Source organism: Danio rerio, chromosome 14 (genome assembly GCF_049306965.1).
Source record: "Danio rerio strain Tuebingen ecotype United States chromosome 14, GRCz12tu, whole genome shotgun sequence".
Classification (NCBI taxonomy): Eukaryota; Metazoa; Chordata; class Actinopteri; order Cypriniformes; family Danionidae; genus Danio; species Danio rerio.
The window spans coordinates 53,767,847-53,783,222 of record NC_133189.1 but is presented as its reverse complement, the minus strand read 5'-3'; the positions used below and the strand labels follow the sequence as shown (position 1 = coordinate 53,783,222).

The window sequence follows — 15,376 nt, the reverse complement described above, 5'->3', positions numbered from 1 at the left end:
GAGTTTTATCTTAAAACAAGCTAAATAATCTGGTAATGGGGTAAGCTAAATAATCAAAGTTTTGCTTTGAATAACATTTTTTTATCTTACCCTGTAGGCAGATTATTTAGCATGCTTAAAGATAAAACTCACTTATTTTTATCCATCATTTTGGAAAACAAAACAATAACTTTGTCAAGAAAATGCTTCTTGATTCAAGAATTATTGGATATTTGGACTAAAAAAAACAAGACGAAAATGATCTAAAGAAGCTTTATTTTGCAGTGTTTGGGAACACTTTATAATAAATGCAGATAAATAATAGTGTATTAAAGGGATAGTTCACCCCAAAACAAACATTTACTCACCCTCAAGATGTTAGAAACCTTTTTGAATTTCTTTTTTTAGAAACGAGACAAAAGTATGGAGCCATATCAGTCTCAAAAATAGTACTCATAAATGCACAGCATAATACACATTTACACAATTAAAATTCAAATTGTAAATTGAATTGTAAATTCAAAGCACAGTTCATAAATACACAAATCGAATTTGTAGATTCAAAACACAATTTGTGAATTCACAAGTAAAAATATTAAAATAATACCCCAAATTAATTGGATGTGACCATTTATGACTTTTATTTTGAATTTACAAATTGGATTTGCATATTTAAAAATTGTGTTTTGAATTTACGAATTGGATTTGCATATTTTTAAATTGTGTTTTGAATTTATGAATTGTGTTTTAAATTTACGAATTGGACTAGTATATTTATGAATTGTGTCTTAATTTCATGTATTGGTTTGCATATTTATGAATTGTTTTAAATTTATGAATTGTGTTTTAAAGTTCTGAATTGGATTTGCATATTTATGAATTGTGTCTTGAATTTATGAATTGAATTTGCATATTTATAAATTGTGTTTTGAATTAACAAATTGTATTTGCATATTTATGAGTTGTGTTTTTGAATTTACGAATTGGATTTGCATATTTATGAATTGTGTCTTAAATCTATGAATTGGTTTTCATATTTATGAATTGTTTTAAATTTATGAATTGTGTTTTAAAGTTCTGAATTGGATTTGCATATTTATGAATTGGATTTTTAAATTCACGATTTGTGTTTGCGAATTTATGAATATTGTTTTAAATTAGCATATTAAAGTTTGTAAATGTATTATTTTTGAGACTGATCTGGCTCTACACAAAAGCTCTAAGTAATGAAGCCATTTTTGCAGAGTAAAGCTTCTCTATTATTTGAGGTCAATGAAGCGAATGTCCATGATGAGCAGTGTGTGTCGTGGCAGCGGTCTGGGAGCTGGCGAAAGCACCGTCATCACCTGCGCTTGTGTGTCCACCGCCGTCACCACAATAAAACCACACGCGGGACTCTCCAAAATGCCCCGACTTTGACCCACCTCCGCCTCATCGTCCACCGAACTCACACTCAACACATGATGGGTCAAATCTCGGCCAGGACTCACCGGCACCAGCTTTAGCTGCGTATCGTCTTGCGACATCCCCAGAGGAAGACAAGAGTCAGGAATTGACGGTGCACCGATTTTATAAATGCGCACATCTGAAAAGCGAACATCAAAAGCGTGAGGGTAGAACGAAGTTCCTCGGAAGCCGTAGAAATATTCGCGGATCTTTTCGTCGCGTGTTTCTCGCCGGCAGTCTTTGGAGCGCTCCACTACTCCGCCGGATTTTGGGAGTAAAACGACACGGACAAAGTGTGGAAGGTCTCGTTTCAGCTCGTTGTATAAACGCTCCTGGTCCAGGACGAGAACCACATCCACCTGCAAGTAGACAGATATTCAATCATTTAATACATTGTGATAATTTACATGGATATTATTGATATGAAATTTAGGGCAAAATGAATCATTATTAGCATCAAATATTTCTCAAGTGATATTTAATGAAGCAAAGAAATTTTTGTTGTATTTCTGATAATATTTTTTCTTCTGACGAAAGTCTGATTTATTTTATTTTGGCTGGAATAAAAGCAGTTTTTATTATTAGTTTTTTACTATTTTAAGGTCAATATTATTACCCCCCTTTAAGCAATATTGCACATCAGCAGCAGAAACCAGGGACATGGACCAGTATGTGTGGATCAACTGGTACCGGGCCACACAAGAAATCCTTAATTATTTCCGTTGTATCTATTATCCAAGTCTGAACATTCTTTTATTTTGAAAAGTTACTGTATTCTCTCGGCCACTTGAGCTGCAAAATTTAACCCACAAGCTAGCAAAATGAGTAAGAAACAGACGTCTTTGGTAGTTTCTTTGCCAATGGGAAAAAGCCTAGTGAAGGACCCGCTAACTGCCAAGGAATGAATCCGCAACCCATTTGTCACAAATCAGGAGAATCCACCACATCTGTGCAAGAAGATCAACTGTTGGTGATCTCAAATGACGGCTGTTCACATATCGCGTCTTTTTTGCGCGCAAGTTCGCTATTTCCAATGGAGGCAAGCCGCGTGCGCGCAACTTATTTGGAGCGTCAGAAGGGAAAGCGCCCAGTTTCACAAGTCACGTGACAAGAACTGACTGATCAGCTTCATACATTGTTTGGACAATTTGGTAGACTAATTATCTCAGACAAACACATAACACCCAAAAAACTGCAGTGTTTTAATTTTCTCCATAAATAAAACTTGTATCACAGTTACAGCAATGTTTTGTCAGCTTGTTATCCTCTGAGAAAACGGTTAATGGTCGCCTGGCAATCTACATAGACTCCCCTTGGAAGGGCTTGAAATTGCGCCCAAAATTTTATTTATGCGACCTCAATATATTTTGGAGCATTTATGAGAGTGCATAAAATTGTTGTCGTGCGACCAGTTTTCACAGCAAAATGTTCACCACATGCGCAGAATTAGGAGACATTCACGCATTAGGTATCTTTGCACCTTAAAACACCAAACGCAGCGCTAAGGAATGGTTGAAAACAGTTGACATGTAAACATGCTGCAGTAAACAAAGCCTGCAATACTTGTCCCGCCTTCAAGCTCTTCTTATTGGCCCACTGCGCTATAACAGAACGTGAATAGATTGGTTAATATCAGCTGTCAATCACTCAGTTCCGATGGAAGGGAGCAACAGCCGCGAAAACCTAAAGGTCTGGATACGAGAGAATGAAAACAACACTGACAGATTTAGTTTTAGAAACCACCTAAAGTTACAAATAATGACACATCTGATTAGTCTGATTAGTGATCATGTGCTGAATGTCAATCCAGCATTTACACTTTTCGAAGAGTGGATAAAAGACCTCCAGTGGTTAAAGTCCGCTATGAAAATGACTAAAGCATTTACTGTGAAGCCAGTAGGACGGAGTTTTCAGGTAACAGTGATTTCCACTGAATCTACACATTTAAGCACGAGATGTTCTAACGTCATTTTTCATTTAATCGTCACGATGCTGTCAGTCGTGTGACTGACACCGCGTGCACCATCGCTAAAGAGCATGCATTCACTGAGAGGAAACTAATATTGCAGCTCATGTAAAGACCGTTATTGCTATTAAGATGGTGTATGCAAATAACTAGTTATATGTTATAGTTATATATATTGTTAATTCAGTTCATCTCATTCACGTCAAGCAGTGTGTGCAGGGCCGGTAAGCGCATGCAGATTTTTATTTATTTGTTAGTTTTGTTTAGAGTTGAGTTTAAATGCAATAAATCTGTTAATATAAAACATAGTTGTATTAATAATAGTTTTTGGAGGGTGCGACTAAATTTTGTCTGGTCTGGTGTCTGGTTTTTGAAGTTAGGAGCACGGGTGCTACCAAGAATAAAGGTTAATTTCGAGCCCTGCTTGGCCATAGTACAATTGTCAAGTGTTGACTTGTCCGTGGTGATAAATAGGTTGCAGACTACTGTTCTACAGAACAAACTATAGTTTTACAATGACTTGCCTGAATAACCTAGTTAAGCCTTTATATGTCAATTTAAGCTTTTTTTTTGGTTATCATTACAACTGGCAAAGCCATCTTTCACAGCTTAGTTGGATATCAGAACAATACAGAATCTCGATATCATGATAATACAGAAACACAGAATATCATGATCAATTTTCAGCAATTAATCGCAACAATAAAATGTGAGTGTACCTGGAAGGCTGAAGCGCAGTGGACCAGAGCCTGGTATCCGGAGCCTTTTACCCAGCCACAGGTGTTGATGATGCAGCCGCCAACGCTAGCTCTGCGGTTCACCTCACAGCGCTGGGAAAACGCATCTGCAAGGCTTGAAGTCAGCTGTACACCAATGAGAAAACAACAACAACACATTTTATAAACTTGTCTGAACGGCATTCCGACATCTGACATACAACCAACCTTCTGTCTCGCTACAATCCAGCTCGCTCTTTAAGATCTCAAAACTCAGGGCTTCTGGTAGTACCTAGAATAGCAAAGTCAAGTATGGGAGGTAGAGCCTTCTCCTTTATGGCTCCTAAACTCTGGAATAGCCTTCCTGATAACATCCGAGGCTCAGACACACTCTCTCAGTTCAAAACTAGATTAAAGACCTGTCTGTTTAGTAAAGCATACACTCAATGCATCACCTAGCGGGTTTCCACACAAGTTTCTGCATCTTGTTTATATACACTATGAACAGCAGCTACACTAATTATTCTCTTTATTCTCCATTTCCACCTGGGGATACTCATCCCGAGGTCCTCAGATTATGCGGAGTCACTGATTGGATCCAAGACCAGAGACGAGATGATCCCAAGGTGTCCATATCCGGGACCAGGCCGTATCTTGAGCTGCTGTTGCGCTGTTGGCCATGGGGAGTGGAGAGCATGAGACTGATTCCAGTGACGCTCCAGGGACAGACGAGTCTTCGCTGAGGCCAGCTTCCAGCCTCCACTGCTGAGACTGCAGTTCTGCACAAGACATTAGGCCATCGGAGAAATTAAAATGGTCGTGCCCAACTGAGTCTGGTTCTCTCAAGGTTTTTTTCTTCACTCTCCTATTGGTGAAGTTTTTTTCCCTCTCTGCTGTCGCCACTGGCTCGCATGGTTCAGGATCAGAAAAGCTACGCATCAATGAATTTGCTCTTCAGTGTTTGGACTCTCAATAATGACTTCAAACCACACTGAACTGAGCTAAACTGAACTGAACTTAAACACTAAAAACTGAACTTCCCTGATCCAGTTACTATGACCATTTATGTGAAGCTGCTTTGACACAATATACATTGTAAAAGCGCTATACAAATAAAGCTGAATTGAATTGAATCTGTTATGTCGTTTATTATAACGGTTTTAAGAAACCCTAATATTTTCTGTTATACCGTTCCTTACCAAAACGTACCTTTTCTTTTCGGCTTAAGGCAGTTCACACCGGGACGCTTTTTGCTCGTGTTTTTCATCGATGTTCAATGCCTCGTGACTAAACAAAGGGCGCTAATGTGATCGTGCACACCAATGCGTAAAAAGGCAGGTGTAAAAGCGTCGTTTTTAGAGAAATGCCTGATGCTCGTTTTTTGTTTTGACACACTTCATCAAAAACCACCAATCAGATTGGCACTTTTGTTCAGCCAGGATCTGCTGAAATTACAGTAAACACCACTTGGAAGCGCTCAAGCGCAAAAACAGTAGAGGTGATTCCAGTTTCACTTTCATTCATTAGCTGCATTTCCGCTGTCGGGCCAGTGCGAGCCAGAGCTGTTATCGGGCCGTACCAATAGCCCGTGAGCATGAGCAGTGAGGCTGAAATCATGTTGCATTTCCACTTTCAAGCTAGTAGCACGCAGCTTGTCACGCAAACCCCGCCCCCACAAGCTCCCTCGAATCAAACCTCACACAACCCGCCCACTTCAGCGAGAATCAGGCAAACAAAGCACAACATTACATCATCAAGAAACGATTAAAAATTAAGACAACTGAAACAAACAAATGACACATTACTGTACAGCAGTACATTATACGTGTTCGCCGTCAAACATTCAGTCCAAATGCTCCGGAGAGACCTAAAACATATTAATATTTCCCTAGGCTATATGACACTTATAGGTAATTCCCCTTTATTTAAGAGAATAATGTAAAGATGTTGCATATTATTCAGTTATCTTAAGTAAAGGAAAGTGTTCAGTGTTTCAGCACATAAGAGGAAGTAATGAAAGCCTACATTTCATTGCGCTCAGCAGCTATATCTGCTAATAAAGCTTGATATTTCAAATTTCATTTTTAAATTTTACCTCGTCATATAAAAACATAAGCACTTGTTACAGGACACAGAACACATTTTTATGTGCAGTTTTTCCCAATCCGTTTATAAAGCAGCACTGCAGGACTGGATAAAAGAATGTAGCTTCTGGTTTCACTCACCCATAAAATGCTCTGTTTGCACAATTTGATTAATATCATCGTATCCAAATACTTTATAAATAATATTTCAAAACTCCTCTGTTGTTTATTGTTTTTAGTAAATATGTAAAAAAAAATTCAGCTTGGCCTTTGTAAAATGAAAGCTTAAATGGCTTAAAATGGTTTAATTTATCAGTATTGTATATACCTACATTGTTATAGCTTTTGTTTGTTTTATATTGCTTTATTGATTTAATGTGATTTATTAAATCCAAAATTTGTAATTCTTTGAATTATTTCAATATGGCTTAGGCTGTTTTATTGAGATTTGACACTATTGTTTTGAGCCTACAAAAGTGGACACATAATTTGTCAAGATTTATGTCTTTTTGTTGTATTCATATTTTGTATTATCTCCAAAAGAAAGAAAGAAAGAAAGAAAGAAAGAAAGAAAGAAAGAAAGAAAAAAAGAAAGAAAGAAAGAAACCCAGCTGTCGCAGCATCAAGAGCTGTCAAGCAAGCGCTCTTTCGCCGGTCTCTCACACACACGCACATGCATTTAAACATGCACGTTTCATGCACAAACACCTTTTAAACTTGACAAAAACTCTCGACAACATTTACTTGCTGCTGTGTGTTTAATATGGTGTTTGATCCTCGTCTGAGTATTTTATTTTTTTATTTTTATTGTTAAGACATATAATACTGTTGGGGTTGTTGAAAATTTGAAGTTCTAAAGCAGCTGTTTTCTAAAAAAAAAAAAAGACGTGATAGTGTAATTACAAACTGAAATGGAAATGACCTTATTTTAATATAGTCAGTCGTGAACTGAGGTGGGCCGGTGTGAGGCTTGAAACTCCAGAACTGAAAAGGAGTGCCACTCCGGCCCTGGTGTAAAGATTATTATGCGTTATTGAAACATCAAGAACGCAAGAAAGCAAAGAAAAATCACTTATAAATTAAAACTACTTTATTATTTTATGCAATGGCCTTACATTTAAAAGGGAAACCTAAGGGCGATCATAAGCAAAAAGACCCCAGCCTATAGGTGTTTTATGGAATAGCCTATCTTAAACTGACCAGCTATACGTTTTTCTTTTCCTCATTTATTTTGTCGCATGAACTCCTGTGCAATCGGAAAACTAGTGTAATGGCACATGCCATTTTTACCAGACTTGGGCAAAGTGTGCCTCTCACTACGCCCCCAAAGCACCAGCTGGCCCTCTTTGGCCCAAGGTATTCGGCGGGCCGAAAAAGGCCAACCGCTGGCCCCAAGGAAGCTCCGCTTTGGTCCGATCAGGCCCTGGAAGTGACAGTGGAAACGCGACAGGCCCTGGCTCACTCGCTTTAGGTGCGATAGTGGAAACGCTGCTATTGAAAAAGATGATGCACAGAGGAAAGATGAGTGTGAAGCTGCTTTTTACATTGGAGCTGTATGATAACTGCAACTACATTAATGTCAGTAGGAGGGGAGAGTAGCAAATAGGACTTGATGGCGAGTTTCATTTCACTTTTCTTTCATGACTTGCAAAATCGCCTGGGTTTGAATGCATTTCATTAGTTAATGTATTTTTTCTAACATAACCTACTTATGAACAATTTATTCATCATACTTCAACATTTACTAATGCATTATAACCAGATTCATGCTTGTTAACATTAGTTAATGCATCGGGAGTTAACATGAATAACTTTATATTCTTTAACTAACATAAACAAATACTGTAATAAACGTGTTGCTCATTGTTTGTTCATGTTAGTAAATGCATTAACTAACAAACTAATACAACCTTATTGTAAAGTGTTACCGATATTTCTATATAAACCACATTATATAGTTGCATTAGGAGAAAGATTGATGCATCTTCTCTTGTTCATTATTGATTATACAACCCCAGCATTGTTTGCTGCTCATTAAATCAGCTGCATCTGTTCCAGTGATATACAAGCCAAAGCTGATGTGTAAAAACAACACTCCCTTAAGTGCACCGGTGTCATTATTACCTTGTTGTAAAGTTTGATGTTTGTCCCTGGAGTGGTGGAGCCAAAATGAAAGACGAGCGGCGCCTGAACTGAGAAACCTTCTTCAACATCAGCAGGACGCTCGATGCACAGAGCCGACATGGTTCCAGGCACTGAGACCTGCAGGCCAAAACAATTAATCCCAAATGATGTTTAACAGAGCGAGGAATTTTTCACAGTATTTCCTATAATATTTTTTCTTCTGGAGAAAGTCTTATTTGTTTTATTTCGACTAGAATAATTGTTTTTATATTCATTTTAAGGTCAATATTATTAGCAACGTTACACAATGACTTGCCTAATAACTCTAACCTGTCTAATTAACCTAGTTAAGCCTTTAAATGTCACTTTAAGCTGAATACTAACATCTTGAAAAAAACATCTAGTCAAATATTACGTGCTGTCATCATGGCATAGATAAAATAAATCAGTTATTAGAAACATTATGTTTAGAAATGTGTTGGAAAAAAATCTCTGCATTATCAGAAATCGGGGAAAAAAAACAAACAGGAGGGCTGATAATACTTCAACTGTAGCGGCTCTATTTTGACGGTCCATGCGCAGAGCGCAAAACAGAGGGCGCAAACGCTTTCAGGGCATGTCAGGACGCGTTTTTGCTAATTTAAAGACAGGAAATCTGCCTTGCGCCGCGGCGCATGGTCTAAAAGGGTTGAGTTTATTTTCTTAATGAGTTATAGGGGTGTTTTGAGAATAAACCAATTAGAGTCTCATCTCCCATTCCCTTTAAGATCCAGCTGCGTTGCACCATAAGCGCATTTGCTATTTACAGGACGCAAAGTAAGTCTAAGTGGAAAAACTGAGCATTTCACAAGCAAACAGTTCACAGTTAACAGTTTTTTAACAGAAAACTGTTAAGAAGAGCATCTACTGCGTGAGAATGAGAGATAATGGATCTACTTTCACATTCGCTTTTGAATAGGGAAACCTTTACACACAGACATCAATTAGTCTATAAATAAATAATTGCATTTGTTAAGCGCAAATATTCGTTTCAAAACTATTTCTAAATTCAGTTCTAATTTCCAGCAAACGAATAAATGAATAATAATAACAAAGTGTGCTCAAAAACCTGAGTTATATCCTAAAACACATGCTGTGCCCCATATGGTCTAAAACCTGACAGGTGGACAAATCTAAGCTTGTTTTTAATAAAACAAATATAAATATGGATATAATAAATAATACTGCTAATAATAATAACATTATACAGAAGAAAATTGTTATGAATGAACTGAAAAAGCCTCTGGAGATGAAGACATAAAAGCAGTGATTTTTCATATTTATGTAGGCTAGAAAATCATATGTTTTGTAATATTTTAATCCTTTATATTTATATCCTATATCTATTATTATTATATCCTATATATATCCTTAATATTTACATGTTTTCATATGTAAAGATATTTGCCTATTGCTCTCTTGTGTGTATTAAGCAGTGTTAAGTGAGGTGCAACTCTGCGCCGGAGTTTAGACCGGGTTAGTTTTGGTCTAATGAAAAATCTATTATAGTTTCTCAAAATAGCAACGCGCCAGCAGTCCGCCTCAGAACGCCTTCTTTTTAGACCAGAACGCCTATGGCCGCACAAATGAGCGCTAATGCATTTGCTATTTAAACAGCGTAGCGCAACGCCTCAAAACGACTCTTGCGCCGAGCTGAAACTGGCAAACAAGTATTGCGCCACACTGCGCCGGGTGTATGATAGGGCCCTTGATCTTCACTTCTTAATAAGCCTGTTAGGTTTAGAAGATGCTGCATCGATCTCTCTGGCATCATTCACTTACACTGCTCTGGCCGACGTCCAGCTCCACCAGTGTAGGTCTGCGTCCCAGTCGCACTGCATAATTCAGCAGCATCCGACATACTGTTGACTTTCCAACATCGGTTGGGCCGACGACCATTACCTATGATGACAAATGCAGATTAAACAGATATTTAATATTCAGATAACAACCAAGAGCAGTTTATGCTTTATATTATTATGAGTTTGTATTCATTTTATTTATATATCAGTCAGTTTCTATTATTATTGGCCATACAGTTACAGCTGAAGGCAAAATTTTTAGACCTCCAGTGACATTTTAATTCTTCCGCTGTGTGTTCACGTACCCGAGGGCCTCTTTCGTTGTCTTTCTCTGCCTGCCGTCTCATCTGCTCTAGAGCCGCATGTGTGTTCAGGTACAGCAGCATCGGGGTATCTTTGGAGACATAAGCCACCTGCATTTACAGGAAAAAGCCATATTTGAGTTTGTTAATGTCATTTAAGTTTTGTTTTACTAGTGCACATTGTTAAACTTAATGTAAATAATGAGTGCAAGTTAATCTTCTGACAAAAACGTTTGTTTTTGTAATCTTCAATCAACGTCTGATTACAATCCAGCATTGAACTATGCATGTTTGCATTTTTTTTATGACAGTGGAAAAACCCCTAAATAGCAGCATACTCCAGTTTAGGTTGTGAAAATAAGAGTATGACATTGTTTAAAAGTGTAAAAGGGCTATTTCATGTTTAATCACGATTATAATTAAAACAGCATGCTTTTATTCAGTAATAGAAATCATTCAGGATGTCTCTGTACATTGCTGCATTCATCTTTCCCTCTATCCTGACTAGTCTTCCAGTTCCTGCTGCTGAAAAACATCCCCACAGCATGAAGCCAACACCACCATGCCTCAATGTAGGGATGCTATTAGCCTGCCTGCTTTTCTCCAAACGTAATGCCTGGCATTAACTCCAAAGAGTTCAATTTTCATCTCATCGGACCAGACAATTTAGTTTCTTATGGTTTGAGAGTCCTTCAGATGCCTTTTGGCAAATTTCAGGCGGGGAGTGTCTTCCGTCTGGCCACTCTACCATACAGGCCTGATTGGTGGATTGCTGCACTGATGGTTGTCCTTCTGTAAGGTTCTCCTCTCTCCACAGAAGAACGCTGGAGCTCAGACAGAGTGACCATCGGGTTATTGATCACCTCCCTGACTAATGCCCTTCTCCCTGATCACTCAGCTTAGATGGCCGGCCAGCTCTAGGAGTCCTGGTGGTTCTAAACAGCTTCCACTAACAGATGTTGGAGGCCGCTGTGCTCATTGGGACTTTCAGAGAAGCAAAAATGTTTCTGTAACCTTCCCCAGCCTTGTGCCAAGAGAAAATCCTGTCTCGGAGGACTACAGACAACTCCGTTGTCTTCAAGCTTGGTTTTTCCTTTGACATGCACTGTCCTATACACCTATAGACAGGTGTATGCCTTTTCAAATCATGTCCAGTCAACTGAATTTACCAGAGGTGGACATTTGAACAACTAAACGAATGCTTAAGTCTATTTAATTGATTGTATTTTAACAACATTACAACATTAATGCTGTAAAAAGGAACCTTATTAAATTGAAAATAGTCACAAAAACTTCCACCGTAAGTTCATCATTAGCTAAGAAACACTAGCTGTGCATATAGCCTGTTAGAAGTACATCAACACACTGAAATAAAAGTCAGGTTCAAGACTTGCTATCTCTCACCTCTGTTTTGCCTGAAAGTGCCACACCGCAGCCCTGCCAGGTAAACACAGCGATCTTAGAGCCAGGCCCGAAAGTGTATTTCTTATTGCGGTTCAGCTCAGATCCGAATATCTCAGCTAAGCCAGACAGCAGCTCCAGCTGGACTCGTTCTCCTGCTTCCACCTCAAAGCGCAGTTCTGTCTCTTTATCCAGGTCGAATCTGGTGCCTGAAGAACCAGCGCTGCCCGACGAGCTCAGGCCCTCCTCCACAGACTTTTCTGCAGCTTCTGCCGTCATGACTGTGAAGGAGAATTATCAGAGATGAAAAGGATTGTTTACATAACTGCAATCCATTATGAATTATTCTGTATGTTTAAAACCAGCAAATTATGCTATAAATTTCACGTCATGTACTTACTTTTATTCAAATTTCTGCTTAATAAAAAATTAAATAAAAAGATGGAAAGGGTTTTCAAGCATCAAAATAGATGGAATTTATATATTTATTCCAACATGCATAGAACGATGTGTCTTGTTTATATATTTTTTCATATGATAGAAGACAGTAGTGCTGCACAATACTAAGCACTGTTTTTAAGTATTGCAATAATTATATTTCTTGTGATATAAAACCTCCAGATAGATTTTTAAACTTACAAAAATAAATAGGCAATAGATTTTTCTGATCTAATTAAATCTAATTTATTCAACAAAGAACAACAACGTCATAGAGTAAAAATTTTGACTTTAAATCACTATGAATGAATTTTCTATCGTCTCGACTCCTGCCATTAGTGTATTTTTAGTTCCCCTTTGGGACGGTCTAGCCAACATCAAAACAGCACCTACTGGGGACACAGGTATAAAGTGTAAAGCCCCATCCAATTGGTCAAATTTGGACAATTAACCAAATGCATGCAACACACAAATTCTTGTCACATAAAATAAATGCAAATTATTGCACCTCTCTGTCATATGAATACTGCAATTTGATATATTCAATTTATTTCAAGAGTTCACACTTAGATACTGTTCGACAACTTGTTAGCAAGTTAGCAGGTTTGGCGTGCTGTCCCGGGAGAGAACCCTGAGCTCGGAGATAGTTGAGCCCAGGGCTCCCGCCAGGTCCATTGAGCATGTGAGGGGAGTACGAGATCAGGAGTTCTCGAGAGCTCCCCTAGGCAAAAGAGGAAAGGAGGAGAAGGGGTGGATGGGGGGTTTCTTCGGGAAACGAAGATAAGGGAGTAGTTCTTAGCTAGTTAGCTAGGTTACTTATAGTGAGTTTGGATCAATCTGATTGGCTAGCTAATGAGTGTAGATGAGTGGCCAGCTGCAGTCAATCATATCACATGCTCCTCTCGAAATTAGTTTGTGAAACTTCATTTAGGACAACCACTAAAATGCTATTCAGTGTAACAATCTTATATACAGGGTGGGGGAATAGTAACTAGGCTATTTTAATAGCTATAGAAGTTTTAGTATGACTGGAGTCACAATGAAAGCAGTCTATAAACAGATTAATAAAAAGAATTTTATATTTTCCATGTTAATATTTGAAAAAATTGACTTCATTACAATTTTTTATTGCCTGGTTATATATATATATATTCTAGTTGATCATTTGGAAAAGTGGCAGAAGGTAGATTATTCCAATGAATTATTTGTTGAACTGCATCTTAATCATCACAAATACTGCTGAAGACCTACTGGAGCCCACATGAACCTAAGGTTCTCATAGAAATCAATCAAGTTTGGTGAAGGAGAAATCATGGTTTGGGGTTACATTCAGTATGGGGGCGTGCGAGAGATCTGCAGAGTGGATGGGAACATCAGCAGCCTGAGGTATCAAGACATTTGTGCTGCCCATTACATTACAAACCACAGGAGAGGGACAATTCTCCAGCAGGATAGCGCTCCTCATACTTCAGCCTCCACATCAAAGCTTCTGAAAGCAAAGATGGTCAAGGTGCTCCTGGATTGGCCAGCCCGATCACCAGACATGAACATTATTGAGCATGTCTGAGGTAAGATAGAGCAAGAGGCATTGAAGATAAATGCAAAGGATCTTGATGAACTCTGGGAGTACTGCAGGAACTTGATTTGAGTCATTGCAGAGATGTATGGATGCAGTCCTCCAAGCTCATGATGGAGTCAGACACAATATTCATTCTGTCTCCACTGCAGCAGGACTTTATATTCTATACTGGACATTATTTCTGTTCAGTGATAAGACTCATGTCTAAGCAAAGTCAAACCTTACTGCATTAATGAAATAGTTATAAATCAAGGCATGATCATATTTTATTTTGGTAAAATAAGCGTAATTTAAAGGCCTTTGCCCTTCATATAAGCCACTTCTGATACCAAATGATCAACTAGAAGTCAAATTATTATGTGCTGTTCCTAAAACTTTTGGCAACATAACTTTTTGTCAGGTAGTGTATGTGTATATGTATATATAGCGACAATATTGTCAGACATTTTGAAGACGAAACGTTTGATGACACATTAAAACACAAAACACTTTTCTTTACTCCAAAAAAGGATCAATATTGTTTTATAAATATTTTTTTTAAAAAAAAAACGTTATAGGACAGAATTACTAACTTATGAACTCTGAAAAGGCGGTTGTACATTATATACCATATATTACCATATTTAGACATTTTATTTTCACTCAAGTCTATTAAAATATTGAAGTAGCCATTTTAGCATTTTAGCTAAATATAATGTGATGTAACGTTAGACACAGACATGTTTTTTTTGACCATATTCACTTGCTAGCGCAATGTATGTGCTTTAAACAAAGACAAAGCAGCAATTATTGTATTGTACCTGTGTGAAGTCGTCCGATCGGCGATATATCCTGGGAAATACTGTTTTATTTCAAGCCGATAAATTACTGAATTGTTAGCTTCTTACGATTAACGTTAGCCCGCTGAATAAACCGACGGTCATATGACTTAGCGTGTACTATCAACTAATGTACCGTGACACTAAGCACTATTTAAAGTTCCTTTGTATTTACAAATAATCAGCACTTTCCTCACATCAGCGCGGTGCGACTGTCAAACCACGCCATCGTGATGACGTCGTGTCGCTTGTAGACGTCGTCATGTTACTGCTGACCAATGAACGGGCAAGATCTTCTCTTCTTCTGTTTTCTTCTTTAGGTTGCATAGATATAATTTTTTAGTACATCATTAAAGTGTGGTTATGATGACATCTGACTAGTTATTACAGCAAAAAAATCACTGAAATGCTGTATTTTATCCATAACCCACAGTAAATCTCTGAAACAAGGGAGCAATCTGAAACCGAAGAGCTGAAGGGAGTCTGGACATTTTTTCTGCACAGAATTGTGTCAAAGATCTGCGGATTTATTTATTATTTTGGAAGTATCATAACTAAAACCTTATTTTATTAAATAAAAAGTAATACCTTTTAAACTTTTATTTAATGCTTACAATGCAAGTCCAATTAGATCCTCTTTATTTGGTAAACAAAGCAAGTCTTTTATATAATATCTCTACTA

General features: G+C 37.8%; 1 protein-coding gene across 1 annotated transcript; it reads right to left on the bottom strand.

Moving 5' to 3' along the window:
- Positions 1-1,165: 1,165 nt before the first annotated feature.
- On the bottom strand, positions 1,166-14,942 carry clp1 (cleavage factor polyribonucleotide kinase subunit 1). Its single transcript, NM_001346238.1, has 7 exons — positions 14,677-14,942; positions 11,863-12,140; positions 10,462-10,569; positions 10,137-10,256; positions 8,316-8,453; positions 4,111-4,254; positions 1,166-1,784 (listed from the first exon to the last, which is right to left on the bottom strand). The coding sequence occupies exons 2-7, from the start codon at positions 12,136-12,138 to the stop codon at positions 1,239-1,241; spliced, it is 1,332 nt and encodes a 443-aa protein (NP_001333167.1). The 5' UTR covers positions 12,139-12,140; positions 14,677-14,942; the 3' UTR covers positions 1,166-1,238.
- Between the last annotated feature and the right edge of the window lie 434 nt (positions 14,943-15,376).